Genomic DNA, 27,860 nt, shown 5'->3' on the forward strand with positions numbered 1-27,860 from the left:
CACCCTGATCGCTAATCATGTCCAGGATGTACAATTAACGTTTCCTTTCAAAGGGCCCTTTGTCAGTCTTCAGCCTCATTAGAACACACGTGTGCAAAATAAACAGGTTTGAAGAAAAGCTCGTTAATGAATTTCACAAAAAATGGGTCATGAAACTTCCAATGACCCAAAAAACGGTTCCTGTTTGAGAAGAAGCATGTTCAAAACTGAAGACACCGCAAACTAGCATAGCTGCCCAGTACGACAGGGCCTCACTTATTGCGTGGCCTAAACCAGTTTATGGCATCTTTGTTTTTTAATATTTAGACCGACCATGGCCTTGAGAAAGAGTTAAATAACCTATAAAAAACCGAAAGTACATTTGTCCAAAATACAAACCTCATTTGAAATGGAAACATTTTAATAGTCGAAATACAAAGGATGAAAACCTATGTACAAAAAGTCACAAATTTTCTAGAAAAGTGATGATTGTTGTGCATTCTAAAGTTAGAACGTCTCAGCATCTGAGTTTTGACATGAGAGCACAAGTTGCCAATGGTCTTGGAGAGAAAATGAGAGGAGTCAGGATCTGGGCGGTCAGGTGCGTAGAGGGAGGGCTAAAAACAAGATGTCACCCGTTCAACATCATTGAGGTCTTCGACGATCTGCAAGGCAATAAAAAATTACAAAGGGAGAGTTCAAAGAGCACCTTATCCCCCCCCCCCCGCCCCCCCCCCCCAACAATCTTGAGAAAAATGATATGGGAAGAGGCTTTTCATCTCTTTCTTTGCATTTCTGAGCACTATCAAAATTAGCATTGTTTGTGAAATGCAGGCATGGAAACATATTAGCAACTTACACATGCAGGCATCGAAACATATCAGCTTACACATGCAGGCATGGAAACATAGTGGCTCACACATGCAAGCATGGAAACATTAGCGGCTTACACATGCAGACATAGAAACATTAGCGGCTTACACATGCAGACATAGAAACATTAGTGGCTTACACATGCAGACATAGAAACATTAGCAGCTTACACATGCAGACATAGAAACATTAGCGGCTTACACATGCAGACATAGAAACATTAGTGGCTTACACATGCAGGCATTGAAACATATTGGCAGCTTACACATGCACATGGAAACATATTAGCAGCTTGCACATGCAGGCATGGAAACATATTAGCAACTTACACATGCAGGCATCGAAACATATCAGCTTACACATGCAGGCATGGAAACAGTGGCTCACACATGCAAGCACTGAAACACATTAGCAGCTTACACATGCAGACATGGAAACATTAGTGGCTTACACATGCAGGCATTGAAACATATTAGTGGCTTACACGCGCAGGCATTGAAACATATTAGCAGCTTACACATGCAGACATGGAAACATATTAGTGGCTTACACATGCAGGCATTGAAACACATTGGCAGTTTACACATGCAGACATGGAAACATATTAGTGGCTTACACGTGCAGGCATTGAAACATATTGGCAGCTTACACATAGACATGGAACATATTAGCGGCTTGCACATACAAGCATGGAAACATATTAGCAGCTTACGCGTGCAAGCACGGAAACATATTAGCAGCTTACACAAGCAAGCATGGAACATATTAGCGGCTTGCACGTACAAGCATGGAAACATATTAGCGGCTTACACATGCAAGCGAGGAAAGGGCCATAAAACGATGAACGCCTTAAACGATGACGATGATTTGATCTTTGAATAACATGCGCGATGGCAAGCTCTTGAAGCCGATTGGTCAAACGCAACAGTGCAGAGCTGAAACTTCTGCCACTTCCGCCATAAGAGTGCGGCAAATTTCATTGGTCGAGACGGCGTACAATTTTGCTCAAGTACGGTGCTACTAAACTGGGATTTTGGAAGTGCAAACAAGGCGATTTGTGTTCTACAGTGTTCAAATAAATAATAAAATTTAAATAAAATAAAAGTTTTAAAGAATGAAAAAAATCCATCAAGCCAGTTTACTGCCGTTGTTACACCATCTTTTACACCACCTTATTTACCTCGTTACATTAGTTCTTCGTGCCAGTTATTTGTGTCCTTTCCGAGTCCTTAAAACAGTGAAGTTTACTTTGGTAAGTGAATGATTTCCAGTTTTGGTTGATTGCCCGACTGGCAGACTGAAACATTTCCTTCACCAAACTCTGTGCAAACGTGCGCTCGGGACGACATTTTGTATAATTTTCCAAATTCAGAGCCAAACTACTGCTAAACGTTAGGATAATGTTGTGATTCATGTTGCGATTCGTGTTCTACAGGGTTCAAATCTAAAATTCAATTAAAGTCGAGTAATTCTTCGATCATAAAAAAAACTGAGACAGACAGACAGGCAGACACACAGGCAGGCAGGCAGGCAGGCAGCCACAGACAGACAGGCAGGCAGACAGACAGACAGGCACAGACAGGCAGGCAGGCAGACAGGCAGAGACAGACAGACAGGTAGGCAGCCACAGACTGGCAGGCAGACAGACAGACAGGCAGACAAAGATAATCAGGCAGACAGACAGGCAGGCAGACACAGGCAGGCAGGCAGACAGGCAGAGACAGACAGACAGGTAGGCAGCCACAGACTGGCAGGCAGACAGACAGACAGGCAGACACAGATAATCAGGCAGACAGACAGGCAGGCAGACACAGGCAGGCAGACAGACAGGCAGACACAATCAGACAGACAGACAGGCAGGCAGGCAGACAGACACAGTGAATCAGTTGCTAAACGCTACTTTGCACTTTGTGCACAATTATTACTCCACGTGCAATGTTACTTTAGTGCTCAATAAGTTCCATTCTGTGATCAAGATCTAGCACAGCTGCGGGACCGGCAAGTCAACCACCTCCTGTTACAAGTCATCGACTGAGGGCGCACATCGGGCACTTAAGAATGGCCTTATGATCTTCCACACGTGCTTATGGCCTCAAATGTACCCACCATGTCCGGCGTGGTGCCGATCCTCTTGGCGAGCTCGCTACGTTCCATGGTACTTAGGTGGAGAAACTTAAAGAGCAGGTCTCCGTCCAGGATGTTCCGCATGGGGTTATGCAAGGCCCGCTTTTCGGCACGCAGCACCCTGTGTTCACATTTGTCACACAACCTTCGTTATACTCAAGGTTATACATAAATAATTTCCACATTCAAGCACGTTAGTAGCACAGTAACTTTATACGAGATCCCTCATCATGGAACAGCGGGAAGATGGAGGCAAGAGAGGTGGAGGGGGGAGTGGAGGTGATAAAATACACCAACTGTGGTGGCAAGCAAACACCAATGGTACAAATAGATGGAATGGGCACTGAGAGAATGTAGTAGTTCCATGCTTCCATTGGCTAGAGCATCCATTTTGAGTCTGGGAGGTCGGTGGTTTTAAGCCGACCATGTCCAGTCATAACAAAGACTTTGATAATGGTACGTGCTGCTTCCTTACTTGATTATCAGCATTTAAAAGGATAGAGCACGGACAAACAACCACAAGTTCGCAACAATTGACACGCAGCTTTACTTCCACCAGATGATTGGCTTTGATTGGCCTAATGGCTTCCTCCTGTGCTGAAGTTCCTTCTGAGGGAACACATATTATTTTGACTTACACAAAATATCTCTGGGAGTGCCCTGTGGACATTGATGGATATCTTTGGTCCATTGGCTTCGCAACTATGTGTTGCCAACGCCACAACAACAACCCTTACCCATCCATACAAAAGTTGCCATGTTTCCTTCTCCCTTCTCTCTCCTCTTTCTGTACATTTATTTTTATTTATTTAGTTGTTTGTTTTTTGCATACAGACTCAAGGCTCGTGTAAGAGCTTACACATTACACACGAGAACAGGCAGAGACCCATAAAACATCCAATAAATAAAGAGACAAGAGGGGGAGAGAGAGGGAAGCATACAAGCACAACAGCAGAGAACAGGGATGTCGGTAGATCTGTGGAAGAGAGAGGGCCAGTGGGGGGGGGGGGGGGCAGGGGTACACTGTATAAAACAAACTGATACAACTAGGAGTTTCAGGAAAGAAGTTGGAGATTGAAAGAGGTGGATTTGGGGTGTTTTAATGGGGGTAGAAAGATCAAGGTTTTGGATGGGGGAAGATAAGAGAAGGTGGTGAGCAGCTGTTTTGAAGACCTGGAGGGAGGAGTGGGATTGAAGAGAGTGAGGGAGTTTGTTCCAGGGGCAGGATAAAAGAGGAATGAAGGAGTGAAGGTGAGCACAGAGTCTTGATCTTGCCGGTTTCACCATAAGAGGTTTGCTGGCAGATCTTGTGTGTCCTGCAGGAATATTTGGGGGCAGAGCACAGACAGAGCAGGGGGAGCCAGGCTGGAGAGGAGTCGGTAGAAGACAAAGACCACCAACCTGCCTGCGGTGAGTAAGTGAAAGGCCCTCGGAGTTGGCTTCATCGCGGGAGATTCCAATGATTCTGAAAGCTTTGGTTTCAACAGCATGAAGCCGAGCTAGGTGTGAGGCAGGAGCACCAGTCCAGAGGGGAGAGCAGTATTCCATTGAGCTGTGGATGAAAGCTTTGTATGTGATGAGGAGCTCAGGTGTGCCAAGGAAGGACCTCGCACGACGGAGGATACCCAACTGACAGTTTCAAACCCTTGTTATAACCGTGCGTTGTCCACTGTGTTACGGATTCGGCACTCCTGTGGTTGTGGTTTTCATCCACTTGAAACATTTCTGGTTATGTATTATTATTATTATTTTTGGGGTTTGAAGGAAACGGCGATTATTGTTGTTAAAAGGTAAGGTTATTGTTGTTAAAAGGCAAAAAGGGTTAATATTTTAAATGAAACAGGAAGCCGGATCGAGAAACGGAAGACGACGAGGGAGAGGCAGAAGAAGGCGTGGCGAGAAAAGTCGGACAAGATGCGTGACGTCGAGCTCCGTAGCGAGCGTTGTCTAACGAAGGTAGCGAGGGAATTTTGAGTTCCTTGAAAGGACATCCTGCGATAGGTATTGTCGTGAAAATCAAGCTCAGACACGACTTGACCTCTGGGTAGGTTTAATATCATTTAGATCTGTAGTACATCCTGTAAGAATACATGCATGCAACAGGCATTAAAATCAGAGTATTTCATGAGCAGCAATGGTCGATTCAATATAACAATGGTCCAACAGAGAGGACAGTCAGCGCAGCATTTAGGGGCGTACATACCATTCAAACTACAGGACTATGTCACAGTGAGTTCCGCTGGAGTGTCCGCGCGCCCCGGTTGTCCCGGGTCTTATAGACGCCCCTTCTGTAGCGAGCACACCCTGGGTTCACCTTGGTATAATTTCACTACATTCTCCCCGCCGTTAGAACTATACTGTCGCTCGGCAGGTTGCAAGCAAGCATCAGCAATAAACGAATGGGTCACGTCAATCCACGTCAGTCGGTCCACCCGTAGCGGTCGGGGCGGCGAACTTCCCTGCCAGTTCGTGTTCGGAATCTACCGGGCACGGCGTCCCCAAGCCCGGAGTCCCCCGCGTCGGAATAGCCGCCGGAGGTGGGAGTCGGAGGGGGCGCCCCTGCGCCTTCGCGCACGGGAGTGGGGGACGACGGGAGTAACGGTGGTAGTTCCATAGGGGAAGCTTTGATAGCGTCCATAGACTCGTAGACGGGTTCGTCGATATCCCTGTCGTCGTCCCCACATGGGGCGAGATGGCGTACGGAGACAGTAGACTCGCGGCCATCCGCCGTTAACACGCGAGCATGCTCGGGATTAGCCTGGAGGACCTGCACCTTGTCAACAAGGGGGTCGTACTTGCTAGAGCGAACCGCTCGTTTGAGATAGGCGGGCCCCGGTTCAGCGAGCCAGCTGGGTAAAGATTGGATACTGCCGGAGCTTCTAGGGTGGTGGAACAGTCGTTCGTGAGGAGTCTGGTTGGTGGCAGTACATAGGAGAGCCCGGATCGAGTTTAGAGCGGCAGGTAGTGACCACGCCCATTTATCGAGGCCTCGGCCGAGGGTCCGAAGGCTTAGCATGACGGCCCTCCATATAATCCCATTAAAGCGTTCGATTTGTCCATTCGCTTGGGGCCGGAACGGGGTGGTGTAGCTCGAAGCGACATTATGCTGGAGCAAGTAGCCCCTCACCTCCTGGGACAGGAACACCGCACCCCGATCGGTATGCACGTAGGCCGGATACCCGAACATAGAAAACAAATTCTGCAGGCACCGAATAACCGTGGCAGCCGACATATCCCCGCACGTGTAAGCAAAGGGGAATCGGGAATACTCATCGACGATAGTGAGCAGATAGCGAGAGTTGCTCGACATTGGCAGTGGCCCTTTGAAGTCCAACGCCAAGCGCTCCCATGGTCTAGTAGCCCTAACGAGTGTCCCCATAGGAGGGTTATAAAAACGCGGTTTGAGTTCCGCACAGATCGCGCAATCACGGCAGATGCGGCGGATGTCCTCAATCGAGTACGGCAGATTGCCCTCGCGCACAAAATGCGCGAAGCGCGTTACCCCGGGATGACACATAGTGACGTGCAAAGTGCGCAGCCCCTCCAAAGTTACAACCCCCGCGCAAGTGGCCGGCCTCGATAAGGCATCAGCGACCAGGGCGGTATTTGATGGTGTAGCAGAAGTCGGCGAGTTCGATACGCCAACGGGTGATTTTCTCATTCTTAATGCGCTGAGCATGTAAGGTGTCGTACATAAACGCAACACTCTGTTGGTCCGTGACGATTTGGAAACTCCGCCCAAGCAGATACGGCCGCCATCGCCGAATTGATTCGCCGATCGCGTACGCTTCCTTTTCGACAGACGAATGCCTCCGCTCGGCGGAGGTGAGAGTCCGCGAGAAGAAAGCCACAGGGCGGCCTCCTTGGGAGAGAGTCGCCGCTATCGCATGATCCGAGGCATCACTCTCCAAAACGAAAGAGGCATTCGTCAATCGTCGCGACAGCGGCGCCAGCGATGTCGACTTTAAGGCCCTCGAAGGCCGCCAGGGCGGCCGGGCCCATGGGGAAAGTGTCGCAGGCCACGAGGGGGCGGAGCTTCGCGGAGAAATTTTGCACCCACTTTGAGTAGTGGGCGAACAGCCCTAGAGCGCGTTTCAGCGAAGCCCGATCGCTAGGCGGAGCCATATCGAGCAAAGGGCGCAGACGCTCCTTATCCGGAGAGACGGAGCCATGGGTCACGGTGTACCCCAAAAGGTCTACCGTGCGTAGAGAGTATCGACACTTAGCCGCATTCATGGTTAGGCGATATTTGCGCGCGACCTCGAGGAAGCGTTTCAGATTAGCGTCGTGATGCTCCTGGTCATACCCACAAACCGTAAGATTGTCCAGATAGACAAAGACATCGGTCAAATTCTCCTTCGCAACGAGGTCATCAATAGCCCTCTGAAAACAAGAGACTCCGTTAGTTACCCCAAAGGGAAGTCTCGTGAACTGGTACAACCGCTGACCCGATTCAAAGGCTGTAAAGACGCGATCAGCCCTAGAGATGGGGACTTGATGATACGCACTACGCAGATCGAGAGTGCTATAAACGGAATACAGGGCCACCTGGCGTACCAGGGCGTCCATCCCCGGTAAGGGGTAGGCATCCAGCTGTGTAAAACGATTAATCGTCTGCGAATAGTCGATTACCATGCGCCGGCGGTGGGCCTCACTCCGCACCACTAAGACTTGGGCCCGCCACAGTGACCTACTGTGTTCTATGATACCGTCCTTTAAGAGCAGGGCCGTTTCTTCCGCAATGAATTGCGCGTCCGCGCGAGAGTAGCGCCGCGATTTGACGGCTACAGGGGTACAATCAGTGGTCAGGTTGGGGAACAGTGAGAGTGGCTCCATGTCCATTTGAGCGAGGGCGCACACAGCGAGCGTGTCCGGCCCTCCGAAGTCTATTTCCAAACGTCCATGCCGCTTAAGGAAATCAAGTCCTAACAGAACGTCAGCGCATAAAGCAGGTAATACCATGAGATACACGTCCGGGAACGTGCGTCCCTTTATCACAAGTTTCAATCGACACGCCCCTTTTGTGCTCAACCGAAGTCCCTGAGCGGCCATGAAGATCCGGCGGGTTGTCCCGAGAACCGGCCACCCATGTTGATGCACAAGTCGCTGATCGATAAAACTATCCGTGGACCCTGTGTCAATCAAAGCTTGCGCAAAAACGCCCGCGACCGTGAGCGGAATGATGGCCTGCGCAAGGCCGGCAGACCCGGCAGGTATAGTACCGGCCGGGCGAGAAGATCGCGCCTCGCGGGTGGATCCCACGCCGGCTGCAATCCTTCGGGCAGCGTCGGCAGGTTGGGCCTCAGCAGGAGCATTGAAGTCAGTTGGCTCATCAGCAGTTTCATTTGCCAGAGTGGGTGTGTGTTGGTCATAAGAGCAGCCGCCAGATGGCGCTCGAGTCACGTGAGAAAGATCTCTGCCGTCTGCAGATTCATATGCCAAAGTGGGTGCATGTAATTCGTAAGAGCCGCCGCCAGATGGCGCTCGCGTCACGTGAGAAAGATCTCTGCCGTCTGCAGATTCATATGCCAAAGTGGGTGCATGTAATTCGTAAAAGCCGCCGTCAGATGGGGCTCGAGTCACGTGCTGCGTTTGCCGCACTTCGAGAGGAGTTTCCAAAGCAGGAGCATGTCGCTTGTTTGAAGTAGGCGTTCGAACGCCAGTCAAGGTCGGTCGCGCTGTGGCCGGTCGCGTTCGCGCCATTTGTTTCGGCAGCCCGGTGTATCTCACCAAGGTCGGGCGTGTAGCCAGACGCCCGCGAGAAGGAGAGCGGCTCTTCAAAGCCGAGTGAGGCGCCCCGTCCGGCGCTCGATCCGTTGGCTCCGCGATGAGCCCATTCAAGGTCGCGCGGGGACGCATGCCCCGAGCGGCCTTCCTGCAGACCTTTGCAAAATGGCCCTTGGTGGAGCACAGGTGGCATGTAGCCTCCCGGGCCGGGCATTCAGAGCGAGGATGCTGCCGATTCCCACAAAAATAACATTTTGCATACCGGTCAGGCCGTGGCCGGGCAGCGGCGGCAGCAGTGAGGCCGGAAGCGGAGTCCGCTTCAGGAGCTCCCAGAGACTCGGCCGTAGTGGTCGGGTCCTCCTCCGTATCCTCGGCGGTAGCCCTCTCCGGTCGCGCAAGTTGCGAGGTCCCCGCCACGACTCGTGGGTGATCTTATGCGGTAGATTGTTCTCGGGCATCTGTGTATACGCGTGCCAGCCGTAGTGCTTCTGTAAATGTCAGATCCGCGACCTCCAAGAGTCGGAGCCGCAAGACTCCAGAATTAATTCCGGAGATGAATGAATCTCGGAGCAAGTCGTCCTGCACTTGCTCGTGGGTCCGGACGTCCTGCACGCAGTCTGCCAACAGGTAGCGCAACTCCTGCGCGAAGCGATCGATCGATTCAGATGGTTGCTGTCGCCGCTGAGAGAGTTGATGCCGGCCGTGCACAGTGCTCCGTGTCTTTACGTAGAGGTGCTTCAGCTCGGCTAGAGCCGTAGCGTACGTCCCAAATCGAGAAATGTTCCAGAAAACGGTGTGATAGACCTTCGACTGTAACACGGACAGCTTTATCGCAGCGGTGGGCTCTGTTTCGTGAGCAGCAAAGTAATTCTCCAGCGTTTTGAGCCAGTGAGTGAACTCCGATGCTGATCCCTCAGCTTGAGGGTCGGCTCCGAGAATCGGTTCCACGATCATCTTGTGGTCAGCCATTCCGGTGATCTAAATGATATTAAATGTCGTGAAAATCAAGCTCAGACACGACTTGACCTCTGGGTAGGTTTAATATCATTTAGATCTGTAGTACATCCTGTAAGAATACATGCATGCAACAGGCATTAAAATCAGAGTATTTCATGAGCAGCAATGGTCGATTCAATATAACAATGGTCCAACAGAGAGGACAGTCAGCGCAGCATTTAGGGGCGTACATACCATTCAAACTACAGGACTATGTCACAGTGAGTTCCGCTGGAGTGTCCGCGTGCCCCGGTTGTCCCGGGTCTTATAGACGCCCCTTCTGTAGCGAGCACACCCTGGGTTCACCTTGGTATAATTTCACTTCAGGTATTATCGCTGGGATTGAGAAATCTACGTAGTCAGGTTTAGGCTGAGATTCCGACGAATCATTGCCTGGTCGCATCGACTCAAGTAAGAGCCGTCGGCCATTTTGAACCCCGTGCTTCGTTCGCCGACAAAGGTTTTGCTACGCGTCAGCTCTTCTACAACATCCTATCGTCTGTCGGGGATGTGTGTGCGCGACCGCGTCGTCTCTAATTACGTTGCGGTTTGCTGATTGAGCTGTGAACGTGCTCCTCTGGAGGGCGCCTTTATACAGTTTCAGCGGTGTGACTGCCATTGCCATCTGTACGGGATTCGGGTCTCGACTGGACAGCAGGATTCGGGTTTCGACTGGACATCGGTCTAGCGATCGCTGGAGCGAATCAACTTCGCCTTGGAGAAGGTTATAGAGACATTGAGGAGTGTCCTTTTTCACTCACGTGGAGCGCAGTGTTATCTGACTTTAGTTGATGGTACCATCCTAAGATATATAGAGTGCACTCTGGATTGCTATTGGTTGTACCGTTATTCTTGTGTGTGATTTTTAATACAACATTTGTTCGTTTAAAATCATTGGTGTGGTTTCACTGTTGATTTCTAACACAGAATAACATATTTTTCTGCCGTGGCTCCTCTCGGGATTCGGAGGTACCCCGTGACCAGGGGGTCGGGGAGGAACACGTAACAACTGTCAGCATTTTCTTTCTATCCTCAGTTGTCTTGCTCTTCCACTGACCTACACTTTGTTTATGTGCAAGAAAATAACACAAAAACTGGGAACATGAGTTACGCTTCCTGGATATAAAAAAAACCTATGAATTGGGGCGAATCACCAGGTGCTGTGATCTGATTCAAGTCTGACGATCCCTTCCTATGAGCTGGTACACCACAGAGATGGTGCTAAAGGCAGCAGGTTATGACAAAGCCTGAGCCAAAGGCCTCTTAGACACACTTACACGTTTTATGGTTTGGAAATGGGATATGATCTCACCGATATGCCTTGGGATTGAGGCCGGCATAATGTGGAATCAGGGTGACCAAAGCATTCTGTAACATGAGCAACCGACGGTAAGTCTTCTCGTGCATGGGAAGCAGCAGTCCCATGGCTCCATCAAGCGTGGCTGCCAAAGGCACAGACATCAATCTGACGTTAGCACTCTGACTATCCCAAAAACAGGATAAGATTGTGCAAAACCAGAACCTGCATCAGCATCAAGCCATTACTTCAAAGGGTTCAAATGTACAGTCACGTGAAAAAGTAAGTACACCCCATGTAAAGTTTTGACTTTTTCAACATATTTCAACATCCAGCTATTTGATATTCATTTCAACAATATTGATAGATAACGGTGATATAATATAACAAAATATCATGAAACATTTACATTTTGTAGTCCATTGTATAATTTAAATAAACATAAATGCAAATTTCGCATGTGGAAAAAATAAGTACACCCTTGGCTCTAATAGGTGGTATTGCCCCCTTTGGCAGAAACAACCTCAAGTAGGCGTTTCTTATAACTGTCTGCCAGTCTTTGACATCGACTGGGAGAAATTTTTGCCCACTCCTCCATGCAGAATTCTTTCAGCTGTGCAATGTTTGAGGGGTTTCTTGCATGCACAGCTCGTTTCAAATACCCCCACAACATCTCGATGGGATTTAGATCCGGGCTTTGACTTGGCCATTCCAGAACCCTCCATTTCTTTCTTTTCAGCCACTCCTTGGTGGATTTACTGGTATGTTTAGGGTCATTGTTATGTTGCAAGGTCCACCTTCGGTTGAGCTTCAACTTTCCAACAGATGGCATCACATTATCGTCAAGCACCCTCTGGTACAATTAAGAATTCATAGTGGATTCTTTGATGGTGAGCTGCCCAGGCCCTGATGCAGCAAAGCTGCCCCAAACCATAATATTTCCACCACCATGCTTTACAGTTGGTATCAGGTTCTTGTGGTCAAATGCTGTCTTTGGTTTTCGCCAAACATGTCTTCTGGTACTGTGGCCAAATAGCTCTACCTTTGACTCATCTGTCCAGAGCACATTGTTCCAGAAGTGCTGGTCTTTGCCTAGGTGTTCATTGGCAAACTTTAGTCTTGCCCTGATGTTCTTTCTGGACAGCAAAGGTTTCCTCCTGGCACACATCCCATGTAGATCAAATTTGTGCAGCCTCTTTCTTATGGTAGACTCGTGCACTTTGACATCAACAGTGGCAAGAGCTTCCTGTAGGTCCCGTGATGACATTCTGGGGTTCTTAGAGACTTCTTTCAACATCTTGCGGTCTGCTCTCGGGCTGAACTAGCTGGGGCGGCCTGGCCTGAACAAGTTGGCAGTTGTTTGGAATCTTCTCCACTTGTAGATGATCTTCCGGACAGTCGAATGATTGATTTCAAATTGTTTGGAGATCTTTTTAAATCCCTTTCCAGACTCGTAGACATCTCTAACCTTCTTTCTGAAGGCCTCAGAGAGCTATTTTGATCTAGGCATGGTGACGCCGCACACTTCAACAACAAACAAAAACAACAACAACAGGCATTTTAAGGCCATTTTCCCTGCAAGAGCGGGGGTTAGCCTTGCGGTCCCCATGACAATCTTCTCCATTTTGCCCTATTTTCTGCATCTCCCCTTGTTAACCCCCTTGCCTGCATTTCTTCTTCGACCATCTTTGGCCAAGTCTTTCTCGGTCTTCCCCGTCCTCTACTTCCTTCTACATTCATTCCCATCACTCTTTTCAACCAGTCACTTTCATCCTTCCTGAACACATGACCAAACCATCTCAAACTGTTTCTCTTCACAGCATCCATCACAGGCTCTATTCCCATCATCTTTCGCAATTCATCATTTGTCTTCCTCTCTCTCAACGATACTCCACACATCCACCGAACCATTCGCATTTCCACCCTTTCCAGCCTTCGTTGCTGCTCTACATTCATTACCCATGTCTCACTCCCATAAATCATAACACTTCTCACACATGCAGCATACACCTTTCCCTTCAGCTTCAATGACACTCCCCTCCTCGTCAGCACGCCACTCAGTTCCCGAAACTTCTTCCATGCACATCTCACTCGAGCAACCATTGCCGAGACTGATCCACCTTCTCCATTCAGCATGTCTCCAAGGTAACAAAATGTTTTCACATCTTCCAGCTTCACGCCATCTCCAAGATCCAACTCAACATTTCCTCCATCTGCAGCTCCCTCTGTGCACACCTTACACTTGAATGTAGCTGCCACACTGGTTAATGACCCTCTCAAACCACTACATTTTTGATGAACCCACTCAGCGCACATTGTACATTAAATGGAATTCACTCCGACAGCCTTCCTGCACACAGCACACGACCACTTCCCAGTTCTTTCCACCTCACCACATGCTTTACCACTTGCCATCACCTTCGTTTTTCCGATATTCACCTTCAGACCGTTTGTCTCCATACATTCCTTCCACTTGTTCATCTTCTCCTTCAGTCCATCCATACTTTCTGCAATCAACACCAGATCATCTGCATACAACAACTCCCACAGTAAACCCTCCTTTACGTTCTGAGCCAGCACCTCCATTACAGCTACAAATAATAGTGGACTTAGTACCGACCCCTGATGCACTCCCACCTTCACCTCAAACTCACCACTGTTCCCGTCTTTCGTCCTTACAGCTGTGCGCGCTCTTTTGTCCATTGCCATCACCACTCTGATCAACCATTCCTCCACTCCTAACTTCCTCAATGCCCATGTCATTACTTCACGTGGAACCCTATCGAATGCTTTCTCCAGATCAACACTTCAACAACAAAGAGCAAACCAAACTAAATGTCTGAGGTTTAAACAAGACAGGTTCCTCCAAGATCCTGTCTAACGATGTTCTAATCATTTGCATCTGAGCTGGTGCACCTGATTCTAATTTTAGGTATTTGAAGTAGTGATAAATGTTGGGGTGTACTTACTTTTTCCACATGCGAAATTTGCATTTATGCTTATTTAAATTATACAATGGACTACAAAATGTAAATGTTTCATGATATTTGTTATATTATATCACCTTTATCTATCAATATTGAAATGAAGATCAAATAGCTGTATGTTGAAATATGTTAACAAAGCCAAAACTTTACATGGGGTGTACTTACTTTTTCACATGACTGTATATTTATGATATTTTTTACCAAAACATACTATCTCAAATCAAGAACTGAACAGCAAAAATAAAAATCCTGTTTACACGCACCAAACCACGAGATATGCTTGTTCTCCCACGCAGACACCGACTTTTTGGTGGCGTCGTCGGTGTTGCGGCACGACGTCTTCCAGAACGTGTTCACAAACGCACTGACATTGAAGTCGGCACGACGGAGCAGGCGCGTCCCACCGTAACTTTCACGGGCTATGACGTAACACATGGAAAAAAATAAAACACACGATTCAACCCAAAGGGGGCGGACGCTCAAGTTGACACCCGGAGCCCCAGTACACATATCCAGTGAATTGTATGTAGAGGATTTACTCAATGGTTTCAACAATCATTGTCCTGGGCTCAACCAGGCCATTCTGGATGAATATCACATTATTATCTCTGCCACTGAAGTTGGATGAAGGTTGTGTTGGCACACCTGTAGTTTTTTTTTGTCTGTTTGTGAACAGGATATCTCAAAAAGGTGTGGATGGATTCGGACGAAACTTGGTGGACAGGTTTGGTGTGTGACAAGGAAGAATTGATTATATTTTGGTGAAGATTCAAATCCGGATCCGGATCAGAGGATTTTAAAAAGTGATTCTTCACCATTGCGTGATAGGCCTAAAACCAATATAGAGCACAATATCTCAAAAAGTTATGGACGGATTCGGACAAAACTTGGTGGACAGGTTGGGTGTGTGACGAATTTGGTGAAATTCTGAATCCAAATGTAAATTTATAAAAATTTAAAACAATTCTTCAGCATTGAGTGATAGGGACAAAAACTGTATATAACATGATATTTTAAAAAGTTCTGGACGAGTTATGACTAAACTTGATGGATGAGTTGGGTAAGTGACAAGAACAAGCTATTTGATTTTGGTTCAGGTCTGGATCCGGATCCGACCTGTAGGTGCGATACAAAATGTAAACTGTTCAGCCTGGCGAAGGTGTGTGCTCTACCGAGTGTCGTTCTACTTAACGCTTGTGATGATTTATAAAGCAGGGGTAGGTAAATTCCTCACCTTCTGGCTGATAAGTGAAGATGATCAAGTTCTTGTCTCTATCAGACACTAAAAATCAAACAGGAAATGTAAGGTATCAAAATGACTGCTTCAAACTTTAACACAATTTCCAGCAACGTTTACATCAATAGTTTATTACCAAGGAAGCCCAGCGATGTGTTGTCCACCATAAATTCTACTCCGTACACCTCCAATGGCTTTACATCCTGGAAGCACATACCTCAAGCCTCAGATATCAACACATCAACGAAGCACACACGGTACTCTCACTCTTCGTGGTGTTACTCACCCGACTCACGAGGGACAGGGTCTTGCTGCCCGCTTGGTAGCGCAACAACGAGATGCTCTTCATGACATCTGCTGCCAAAATGAAGTTCTTGTTGCTGATCATCTGGTGGATGTAAAGCTGTGTGTCGATGAACGCCATGCCCTGCAGCTCGTTGTTTTTGAGGCTCCATAAAAAGATCTACAAACATGTAGTAACCAGTTAACATGGTTACATTCTCCATAATCAATCGGTTTGTTAACTTAGAGTAAAGTTATAAAAGTACTGCAATATGTACCCCCTCTACTGTGGTGTTCAAAGTATTATAAGGTATACCCTCGTCAGTGTAAAATTGATATGACGTATAGTATCAGATAATGGATGCATATTCGGATGGTTCTTAGTTACATAAGGCAAAAATTAAAACAAATTGAATTGTTTTACTCCAAACCCTTAATTTTGTTTGGTATTGAGGTAAAACTTCTGCGTGTGAAATATTTTTTGAATACATCAAGTTTTAGGGGTTGCACAGTGACTCATGGTTGCCTGATAAGCATCGATTTCCTGCAATCGGGAAACCTCTTGCGATGTTCTGTCACAACTCGAAGCAGATACTGGGTTTGCTGTTCTTCCCTTATCAGGAGACGATTGTACTCTTCAATGAGAGCAACTGCATACACTAGAGTACAGCTCTAGTGTATTGTATTCAATTAACTTTAAAACAACTTCAAAATGTGCAGTACATAGCAAGTTCATAGGTCAACTGTAATGGTCAAAATCACAGGTATAGCAGCAGAGTAAAAATAAATCAACTCCAAACATTTATGCGAGCCAAATATGTGAAATTACTAACTCCATGTGCAACCCCTAAATTCATGCCAAATGGCTTTCAATTTCACCACAAGGGTTTTTTCATACATACAAAACATTTAAGTGTTAGGAGCATAACTTTTCTAACTTTCATTTTGAAGAACCATCCTAATGCACACGGTTTAAAAATGGAAAGGTAATGTGAATAACTCGGCTAATGGGACACACTCTCATTCGGTTTGAGTGTGTTTATTTTTATTATTATTATTTTTTGTATACAGAATGGAGGCTCGTGTAAGAACATGAAACATAGAACATGAAAACGTGCACAGAAACATAAAACATACAATGAAGGAAGTGGGAGACAAGAGGGGGAGAGAGAGGGTAGCACACAAGCACAACAACAGCAGTGAACAGGGACATCGGTAGATCTGTGGAAGGGAGAGGGCTGGGGGAGGAGGGAGGGGTACTAAAGATTTCTTTGAGGTGTTAGAATACTAGACTAAATTACTAGGATTTATTTGAGTGCAGGTGCCCAGCGGGATCGGTGTTGACTGACCTTCTGACCAATGGCAGTCACAAGGTATCCGCTGCACTGACACAAGGCCGTCACAGGACCCTTCTGCTCCTTCTCGTAAAGAACCTTGAACTTGTTCTTGGTCAGTGGTTGTCCTGGTTCTGGCACGACCTCAATCACATCCAAGATGATTATCTGCAGTGACACCGTAAGGTGAGGGGTTTCTCTTTACAAAACCTCATCTCATTTGTTTGAGTCCACCAATCGACAGTTTCCACAGCACCATTCGTTACCTTGCCACGACAAGTGACCTCTTCACCCTGGATCACGCAAGTGCCAAGAGCGATGTAACCTTTGACACCGGTGATGGTTTCTTCACTCCTCAGGGAAACGTTTTTCATGCATGTTATGTGTTCCCAGTCCTCAAGGTCGATCCTTCCAAAATATTCACACAAAAGATGGTTTATGAAGAAAATTGTTTGAACAGAAGTCAAACTCATATCAACCATCAAACGAGTTTGAACTCATATCAATGTAAAATAAAACTGGAGTGAAGTCGATAGCACACCATCTCAAATCCCAACGCTTCCCAACTAAAGCAAAGTTGAAGATGGCAAAAAGGTCCATCATGAATGACCCAATATCAAATTTTAAGTTTAAAATATTTTTCCCGTTTTAACCGATGACCCCAAGTCCACATCCCCTGGGGCATGCACCGGGGGTCAAATTCCAAAAAACGTTGCATATTTCACGTGTCCCCCAGGTTGATTGCATAAATATAGTTTCATTTTAAAATGTTTGAAAATGTGCACGTAATTGCATTTTTGGTGCCCCATGGGCAGGGTCAAAATGATACTGCTCTTGCACCTTCGTGTCATGTGGTCATCATAACTACCAAGTTCGGTGAATTTCTGCCCAACCGTTTATGAGGAGATAGTGTGACTGACAGATGGATGGACGGACACATGGAGCAGATTACAATATCCTCCTGTTTTATTTTCAAAAAGCACGGGGATAATAAACAAAAGAAGTAAAGTATTTTATTTTGATGAGGATCATACACACACCAATAGAGCAAAATGGCCAGTTGTGTAAACCAATAAGGCTAACCCCCGCTCTAGCAGGGAAAATGGCCTTTAAAATGCATGTTGTGTTGTTTGTTGTTGTAAACCAATAATCTGACAAGTAATAAAAACATTTTCAAATACGCAAATGGATGTAGGGATGTTACTCCATAAAATATGTAAACAAGGGAGGGATGATCACAAGAAATGATCATGTGAAACCATCCCTACATCTTTCTTTGGGAGGGAGCGGTGTACAATAATTGCTTGATTAATGAATTGATTAATTGCGTAATTAAAATAAATAAATAATAATCGTAAAATAATTAATTTCTAAATCAATTGGCTCAAAGCATACCTAAACCACCACTGCTTCATCCGAATCTGTAACTTTTTGAAAATTAATCAAGTAATTAATCGAAAAAAATAAATAATTGATCAATGAATTGATTAATCAAAAAAGAAAAGAAAAAAACCTTTTTGCCAGAACATTTACTCACTATTGTGGCCAAATTTCAGCTTTTATGCTCAAAGAATGGCTGATATAGCCAGGACAAAGAAACAAGAAAACAAACAAGAAAGAAACAAGAAAAAGAGCAATCAGGGATTGCAAACCCTCGCCAGGATGTACGTAGTGTGTTCAAAAAGTATCCGACCTTTATTTTTCGTGCGTAAAAAAAAAGAAGCTAGGGAGGCGTTGATTGGTGCACGTATGTAGGCGATCCTAATGCACACGCATGAATTTTTTCCCACCTGCAGAAGCTGTCATTCGACGGCAGACCGCCGATGAGTGAGGACATGTAAGTGAGCGCCGTCGGATTTTCGTTTTTGACAAAATGATGGAAAAACTTGAACAATGCTACTGCATCAAATTTTGTGTAAAGCTTGGCGATTCCCAAGTGGAAACGATCCGCAAGATTCAACACCATTCATTCCATTATGAAGGAGGATTTGGGCTTCAGGAGAATCTCAGCGAAGTTCGTACCAAAGCTGCTAACGATTGAGCAGAAGCAACTCAGTTTGGAGATCGCACAGGACATGCTGGAGACTGTGAACAGCCATCCCACCTTCCTCAACACAGTGATCACTGGCGATGACTCCTGGGTTTATGGGTACGACCCAGAAACCAAGTTGCAGTCATCACAATGGAAGCATCCAACATCCCCGAGGCCAAAAAACACAAAATTTGATGCAGTAGCGTTGTTCAAGTTTTTCCGTCATTTTGTCAAAAACGAAAATCCGACGGCGCTCACTTACATGTCCTCACTCATTGGCGGTCTGCCGTCGAATGACAGCTTCTGCAGGTGGGAAAGAATTCACGCGTGTGCATTAGGATCGCCTACATACGTGCACCAATCAACGCCTCCCTAGCTTCTTTTTTTTTACGCACGAAAAATAAAGGTCGGATACTTTTTGAACACAGTAGTATTTTCTGTGGTTTTTAAGGCTTTTGTGTTAAAACAAATATGGCGGCCGAACCACATGAACGATGACGTCATCATTATATTTTTTTCTAAACTAATTTATTCCAAGATTATGCTCAAGAAATTTCATCTTGATCGGATGAAGTTTTGTACTTGTCGAATTATGACGTCATAATGGAGGCACCTATGACATCATCATTAACATCTTTTATTCCGCATGAAGAGTTCTTTACAATGAGCAATGTCTCAATTTTTTATATTCAGCACTTTCAGAGATAGAGGTACAAAGTTTTTTGGTTTTTCCAAGATGGCGGCCAAACCACATGACCGATGACATCATCATTATTATTTTTTCTCCACCAATTTATGCCGACATGGCGCTCAATAAATTTCATCTTGATCGGATGAAGTTTTGTACTTGTCGAATTATGACGTCATAATGGAGGTGCAAAGTGCAAAGATAGAGGTGCAAAGTTTTTCGATTTTTCCAAGTTGGCGACCGAACCACGTGACCTATGACGTCATAATTATCATTAAATAATTCCACAGGTGGAGTTGCACCTGTGGTGAAAATTTTCTGTCAATCCGACCAACGGTTGCAGAGAAAATCATATTTATTCTGTGCGGACAAACAAACAAACAAACAAACAGACAAACAAACAGACTCAAATGCAATAACCTCTCCTCTGGTGAGGGTAACTAGAGTGAAAACTGAGTACTCCCTTTCGGCGCGCGTCATCGCCGGGCCCCCTTCAGTGCCGACGATGACATCATGCAGCGCCTGGAGATGGCATATGAAAGGAGTGGTGTACAATAGCGGTGTACAAATAGCTGAGTGAATACAAAGTGGACTACTGAGAGAACATGACCTTTTACGTCAAGCTGTCATTGTCTTACAAATACACATGGCACGACATCTTTATCAACCGCTGCCACTTGGCAGGTCACCTCCACCTCCGGAGCACCATATGGCACTTACCAGTACTCTTTTCAACAATCTTGTGGCATCGTTACAAAATAAAATAAAAACTCATACAATAGTCAATGGGCAACCATAGTGAGCCACGTGTCAAACCTTGTGTTGGGGATCGTCTCCCAGCTGACTGGCGACATGAGCTGAATGGAAAACTTCTCCTGTGTCGGATAAATAAACCTATCATCTGTGGAACAGAGACAAAAAAAACTTCAACTGCAGCACCATTTTATTTGTATTTTCAAAGAAATACCCTTACTCTGAAATGCTGTGATCGGTAAGGTTACATAACTGTGAAATATAATTATACACAGCCGTAAGGCTGTAACACAATAACACAGTATTCAGGCTGTAACACAATGTGTGTTATATATGCATACATATACACACACACAATTAAAAAGCTTGCAGTGTTAGTGTGAGAAATTTCTGAGGATACCCCAAAGACTCCTCAGTGGGCTGTCACCACCCACGTAAGTGAGGAGATCCTTGGGTTTGAGTCCCAGATCGAGTCAGAAGTTTTTCCACACCAGCCCCATGCAGGAATTTATGCGCGTGTGTGTGTGTGTGTGTGTGTGTGTGTGTGTGTGTGTGTGTGTGTATGTGTATGTGCGTGTGTGTGTGCGTGTGTGTGTGTGTGTGTGTGTGTGTGTACCTGTGTGTCGTTGGTTGTTTTCTCCATTTGTGGGTTTCACGAGGTGGAACGGAGTCCTCTCAGGACCCAAAGTATCCACCTCCTCTTCGGTAAGGGATCACAGTTCATGGACCAAGCTGTGCAACTTTTTCAGAGTTTTGTTCCAAGTTCTCTTTTCAGGATCACCGAACCCCGGATTGTCTCCAGTTGTAGTTCATTTGTGATAATATTCCCGGGGATGATTTTAAATATCTCATTGAGGTTCTTCATCATCATTCCTGTTGCTCCAATTATCATATCACTGGTACAATTTTGATGCTCTTCAGCTTCCAAGATCTCTTGACCTCATTTTTGAGGTCATGGTATTTGGTCATCATCTTCATTTCTGCGTTGTTTAAGCCAAAATCGCTGGGTACTGATATCTCAATCATCAATGCTGTCTTTTCCTTTGTGTTCCTGAATACAATGTCCAGACGCAATGCTTTGTTTTCTATGTTCACACTTGATGGAATCATCAGGTCGTACATGAGCATGACGTCCTCATTTTCAATGATTGTCCTTGGTTCGTGTTTCCATGAGTTTTCTGGTTCTGGGATGATTAATTTTTTGCAGATTTGCCAATGAATCACTTTGCATACTTTGTTGTGTCGTTGTGCATAAAGTTGTTCTGATAATAGTTTTTTGCATCCCGAGAGCAGGTGACTCGTACTTTCTGTTTCTGTCTTGCAGAATGTACACTTGTCTGTCTGGCTCAGTCCCGCCATCTTTTTTAATCCATTGGTGTTGTGTCCTTGATCTTGGGCATTTATTATGATTCGTTCTCCGTCCCAGTTGAGCTGACCTCTTCTTCACCATTCCAATGATCCTTCTTTGTCTATCCCCACTCTGTCCAATTATTTTTTGTATTTTCCTGCTCTTTTATCATTTTCCCAGTTGTTGGTGTATATTTCATGATATTTCTTTATATATATTTATTTTGTCTTTTTTGCAATTGTTGGGGCTGTGTTTGTTGCTGTTTCATTTTCCTGTGCAGCATCTTCTATTCGCACCTGTTTTTGGAAATTATTTGCAAGGTGAGTTAGGGATACTTTTTCAGGTTTATTGTGTTCACGTTTGTTTACAAATTGCATCCGATAGTCTGTTGAGCAGTTCACATACTCAGCTAGTCCTACACTCGTCGCTCTATGCACCTGGTAGAGTTCCATCAGGCTGCTCCCTCCCTCTCGTCTTGGCAGGTACATTCTCGGGATGCACTGGTTTTTGTAAAACATTTTGTGGATGGTAAGGAATTTTCTTGTTGTGATGTCTAACTTGTTGATTTCTGATTGGGCCCAGTTTATTATTCTGCAGCTATAATGGAACACTGGTACTACAAGCTGGTTTATGGCTTTGATTTTGTTTCTTGGGTATGTTTTCAGAATCATCTTCGTTCTACGTCGGTATTCTTTGGTGATTTGTTTGCACATTTGTTTGTGACATATTTGGTGGTCCTCTTCTACTCCGAGGTATTTGTATGATGTTTCGTTTTCTAACTGCTGTGTTGTTGTTTCAAGGTCAATTTTGTACAAATGTGTACTTGGCACACCTGTCTTGTCCAAATTCTATTTGAATGTCCTCGGAAAACCGTTTTACTAGTTTTAGTTGTTCTGTCAATTTTTTGTCATTTGGCGAGACCTTTAAATCATCCATGTATAGTAGATGTCACCTTTCCTATTTCTTTGGATGGTCTTCTATTGGTTGTTAGGGTGTATCTGTGTTCTTGTTCATTGATGAGGTTAATTAGTGGGCCCAGAGCCAGACAAAACAAAATGGGGGTGGGAGGGGAGGGGTGAGGGAGGGGGAAGGGAAGACTGTCTCCCTGGAAGATTCCACGCCGTATCTTCACATCTGGTATTTCGATATTTCATTCTGAGTGCTGTAATATCGATGTGGTATTCCAGAGCTCCATTGCTTTCTCAATCAGTTTGATTATCTGTGGATTGATTGTGTATATTTACCTGCATTTTATCATCCACGAATGTGGAACACTTTCAAAACCTTTCTTGTTGTCTATCCAGGTGGTGGACAATTTAGTTCTTCACATTTTGCAATTTTCAGGTACGGCCTTGTTCAGTCGTAGGTGGTCAATTGTTCCATAACACCCTCTCTTACATCCATTTTTTCTGCCTCTAAACCTCCTTGCTGTGTTAGATGATGGTAAACATTTCTGTGATGATTCCTGTCAGCAGTTTGTATGTTAGTATGTTGGTAGACATGTTATCGGCCGGTATTTGTGGGGAAGTTGGGTTTCCTGCGATTTTGGGATGAGAAAGGTGTTCCCTTCTACGGGCCACTCATCCACTGCCTTTTCCTCTTGGATCAGTTCGTTAAATGTCCTGGCCTAGTGGTTGTGAAGAGTATCAAGTTGTTTTAGCCAGAAATTTGGAATTTCATCTGGCATTTTTTGAAGCTGTTTTCTAATTTTCTCTTCATCAATAATTATTGATGAAGAGAAAATTGGTTATAATCAATGGTGGCATTTCTAATAATCAATGTTATAATCAATGGGGGGATTATAACAAAATTATAATCAATGGTGGCATTTCTAATAATCAATGTTATAATCAATGGGGGGATTATAACAAAATTATAATCAATGGGGGCATTTCCTCCAATGTTGCTTCTTCTTTTCCAAATTTGGGATCCATCCTGCTTCCTTGTTATGTTCTTTTCGATCTTCAAAAAATCCTTTCCAGAATTTTTCCAGTTTTTCTTTTTCAGGGGGAGTTGACACATTCTGCTTTTGTTTTCCCAATTCACTGTACATTTCTGGGTTACTTTCAAACATGTTGTTTTGTTTTCTGTGTTTTCCTTCTTCAAAGTTTATTTTTATCTTCCTTGCTATCATTTCTCTTTTGAGTTTGTTTTCAGCACCCAAGCACTCGAGGTCTTTGTCTTCGATTTTGTGTTTGTTTTTTATTCCGTGGATTCTCTTTTTTAGTTTTGGGTGTCTGTTTCCTTTCCTGATCTGTTGTATTTTTCCTACTTCCTTCAGCAGTTGCTCTCTTTGTGTCTTTAATCTCTGTCGCCAAGGTGGTTTCTATTTGTATTGCCCCTTTGTGTTTTTTCTTCTTCTGGTGTTGTTTGACCATTACTTTTTCTTCAATAAGCAGTGCCGCTGCGAAACACACAACATTGATTTACTTCAAGGTGGACGATTTTGAAATCATTTTTCGAATTCAATGGTTGCTTCGCCTCACGAAGATTTTTGTGCATTTATTGTTTTCTATGCGATAAAGTTTTGGTCTTTCTCTGAGTTTTATCAATTCCATCTCTTCTCTCTTCTATTTTGTTAGCTAGCTCTTCTTCCAGTCTATGCTGCGCTTCATCATCTTCACCATCCTCCTCTCCCTCATTCTGCTGCTCTCCCTTATCTTTCTGCCCATCAACATCTACATTTTCCATTATTTTCCCCTTCGTTTGTACCTGAGTCACTTGGTCTTTGTCTCTGAACCGGTCTTGCCCCTCTTTCAGGGGGATACCGTCATTTTTTCCTTTGCCACACTCTTTCTTCGTCGCCTTTGGTCCGGGTCTATGTGAGGGTTTGGTCCCCCTTCTCGTTGCACAGCCAAAACCTCCTCTCGTGCAATCTCGGCCAAATTCCTGCCATCTCTGTCTTCACCTTCAAGCGAACACTTAGCTCCCCTCAGTCTAATCTCTCTTTTCACTTGTTGCCCAAGATGTAATCTCTTCTATTCTATCTTTATCTAGATTTATTTTAATTGTTGAAAAGACCTTATCAAATTTATCAAGGGGGACTGTCTCTCTGACCTCGTGGCCAGTTTCGTTTTTTTTAGCTGGTTCCTGAACCGTTCACCCTTACCTTTACACCCCCATGCCTCATGTATGGAATACATCTTGCATTGGAGGATTATCTCCTTCTCAACACTCCAGGTTTCCGTTGGTAGTTTTCTCCTTTGGAGTAATGTCTTTGATGGTGGTGAGACAGTTAGCACCTTCTCAGCTTCTTGCTTTGTTGCATAATCATGTCTCTTCGCAAGGTGATGTTTTTCCTCACTTGAGAAGTTGCAGTCATTATTTTTTACAGCGGACTTTCCTGCTGCTCAGAGTGCCCGCACAGGCATAGGGTTTCCCCTATAGGCCTGTGACTCTTTGCTTGAGATATCTTTCTTCGTTTTTATCAACACAAGATGTTCCGTCGTTTCCCTGTGCCCCATATTCATCACCTCCTCCCATTCTAATGAAGGCTCTTCCCCTCCTCCCCCCCCCCCCCCCCCCTCGTGACCTTTGAACCGTGTGTGTGTGTGTGTGTGTGTGTGTGTGTGTGTGTGTGTACAGTATCTTCAGAAAGTATTCATACTCCTTGACTTGTTTCACATTTTGTTGTGTTACAGCCTGAATTTAAAATGGATTAAATTGAGATTTTTCTGTCACTGATCTACATATAAACAACAACAACAACAACAACAACAGGCATTTTAAGGCTATTTTCCCTGCTAGAGCAGGGGTTAGCCTTGCGGGCCCCATGACAATCTTCTCCATTCACTGATCTGCACATAATACCCCATAATGTCAAAGTGAATTTTTTTGGGGGAAATTTTTATGTATATTATACATGTTATATATATATATATATATATATATATTATACATGTTATAAGGTGTTATATTTTCGTTTGAGCAACCAGAAATGCACAAGTGGTATTTAACAAATTGAATCTTTATTTACTGTCGTCTTGTTCATATTTAATCGGCTTAGTTGTTGCTTTCTCCTTATACAGTGCCCTCTGCCAGCAACACGGCACCCACTACTGGCATGTGAACGTTACCGCAGCTCACAATCTTACCATGGACATGGCGCAACACTTATTTACACACTGAAATGGGCTTCTGATGTCTCTTATATTAGCTTGTTCCAGGTAGCACCAGTTTCAATTGGGCCACCACTTCTGCATCGCAACTTCAACATCACATATTTGGATGAGCTAGACTTAAAGGCCGACGGTCAGCAAGCATCACAAAAGTATCGATTTATAAAATGCATCCAATACCTGGCTGGTTAAATGGTTATTAAATGCTGACTCGCACAACAATTTTGTTAAAATTTTGTATTTAATGCTCATGGAAGAGATTGTCCAAGAAAGACAAAGGAAAGAAAACAAATCAGTAAACCTTTACAAGGACAACTGAGAAATGAATAGAGTAATATTAATAAGGGATTTTAACCCTGAAGCAAGAGCTTTAACAACAACAACACACACACCCAAAAAAATTCTAACAACATAAATATCTATCGTACGAGTTGTTTCACTTTTTAATCATGTTTGGATATCTCACCTCGTTCCACAATCTCAAACTCTTTGTCATCGCCAGCCATCCTTGGGATTCGGTTACAGATCTCAGACATACTCGTAACAACCACGTACACCTGTAAAGGCAACAACAGTGACAAACGCCGATAAATAGTACGCGATCGGATGGGATAGAAATATCAAGGGAGACACCAACACGTATCATTTTGAAGCAGACTCAGTGACGTAATGGTGAGGTGAGGTAAGAGTGTCGCACTCTGAGTCTGGGAGGTCGGTGGTCCAAATCCCTGCCGAGTCGTACCGAAGACTTTTAAAATGGTACGTGCAGCAACCTTTAGAAAGGATAGAACACCGGCAAACGACCATTGCACAGGCTTCGATGGGACCAATAACCTCCTGTGTTGAAGCTCCTTGCAAAGGAACACATATTTATTTATTTAAGTACAATTCCGTTTGCTCAGGTTACAATCCCCGATTATCAGGCGAATGGGAGAGAGCTTCGAAAGGCTTGAACAACCGGCAGGTAAGATGAAGATTGGACGAATGGAAAATTTAAGTAATTTACCATAAAATTTGCGATGGAAAACCAAATGGAAACGGGTCAGAGGCACACACTTGCACGCAGGTGCAAGTGGGCACAGGTACGTGCACGCTCGCACACTCATCTTAGGTTTTGAAAACACAAACATCAATGCAAATTATTAAACATCTAAATAATCATATTGGGGCAAAATATTTAAAAATATAATAAACTCTGAGAATAATGCATTGAGGTATTAGCTGGGATCGGTGCTTCGGCTCACGGTGAAGGCCTCTCTTGGTGTCTTGGTGTTTCTTTGGTCCCTACTCGTGTGCGGGTGAATGATGTTTTTGGATACAAGGTTGATATTACTACAGCACAGAAATCAATCAAGCAGTCCAGACTTAACATATGATGATAAACGAGGCAATAATTTCCGGCTCGAGCTGCACAAGAAAAGAAGAAGAGGAAAAAAAAAACAATACAAGGTAATAACTCAAAAATGAATTGAGTGAGGTTTGAGGGGTTTGTAGCCGATTGTTTAATCATCCCCATGTAAAGGTGCATGTTGTGCAGGTTCCCAGGATTGCAATTCAAATGGCTGTGGTGACAACGGTGCCGTTTATCCAAAATGAGTCGCGTTGCACAAAGGAAACACCGCGTCTCAAATGAACGGGGAAACTGCTCTCGGACCTCACAAAAGAACCCTCAACCGAAATAGTTAAAACCCGCCTTACCACCGGGAAAGCAACGGCAAACTACCTATGGTACTCGCCAGGATATTACCTGGGCAACACCCAATACCCACTGAGATGGCTCTTATATAATCAGATCGGTTGTGGAGCACCATCTACCATATAAAACACAATGTGTGTGTGTGTTTGTGTGTCTGTCACCCTTCATGGGTTTTAAAGGCTTTGAGTAGTGCTTTGGGAGGGATTTGAGTGGGCGGGGGGGGGGGGGGAGGGGAGGGGGAGATGGGGAGAGAGGTGAGGGGAGGGGCGGGGGTTAAGGGAAGGGGGAGGGCGTTTAAGGGGCAATCTTTGAACACGACTGTGTGTCGACCAGTTAAAAAACATAAAAGACTGAGGACCCAAGCGTTTCATTCTTTTCTCCAAAGACCC

At 45.0% G+C, this 27,860-nt stretch overlaps 1 protein-coding gene across 2 annotated transcripts in view; it reads right to left on the reverse strand.

The window, feature by feature from the left end:
- Window positions 1–379: 379 nt before the first annotated feature.
- Window positions 380–27,860, reverse strand: part of CPSF1 (cleavage and polyadenylation specific factor 1) — a 146,949-nt gene continuing 119,468 nt past the window's right edge. For both annotated transcript variants that reach the window (XM_068126028.2, XM_068126027.2), the window contains 11 exons: window positions 26,242–26,332; window positions 20,373–20,457; window positions 17,103–17,244; window positions 16,852–17,004; window positions 15,507–15,683; window positions 15,357–15,423; window positions 15,218–15,265; window positions 14,247–14,402; window positions 11,012–11,141; window positions 2,959–3,097; window positions 380–644 (listed from right to left, as the gene is read on the reverse strand). In XM_068126028.2, coding sequence (XP_067982129.1) covers window positions 597–644; window positions 2,959–3,097; window positions 11,012–11,141; window positions 14,247–14,402; window positions 15,218–15,265; window positions 15,357–15,423; window positions 15,507–15,683; window positions 16,852–17,004; window positions 17,103–17,244; window positions 20,373–20,457; window positions 26,242–26,332 — 1,236 coding nt within the window. In that variant the 3' untranslated portion in view covers window positions 380–596. The remainder of the gene's footprint in view (window positions 645–2,958; window positions 3,098–11,011; window positions 11,142–14,246; window positions 14,403–15,217; window positions 15,266–15,356; window positions 15,424–15,506; window positions 15,684–16,851; window positions 17,005–17,102; window positions 17,245–20,372; window positions 20,458–26,241; window positions 26,333–27,860) is intronic.

The sequence above is a fragment of the Myxine glutinosa genome, chromosome 10, assembly GCF_964187855.1.
Source record: "Myxine glutinosa chromosome 10, kmMyxGlut1.1, whole genome shotgun sequence".
NCBI classification, from domain to species: Eukaryota; Metazoa; Chordata; class Myxini; order Myxiniformes; family Myxinidae; genus Myxine; species Myxine glutinosa.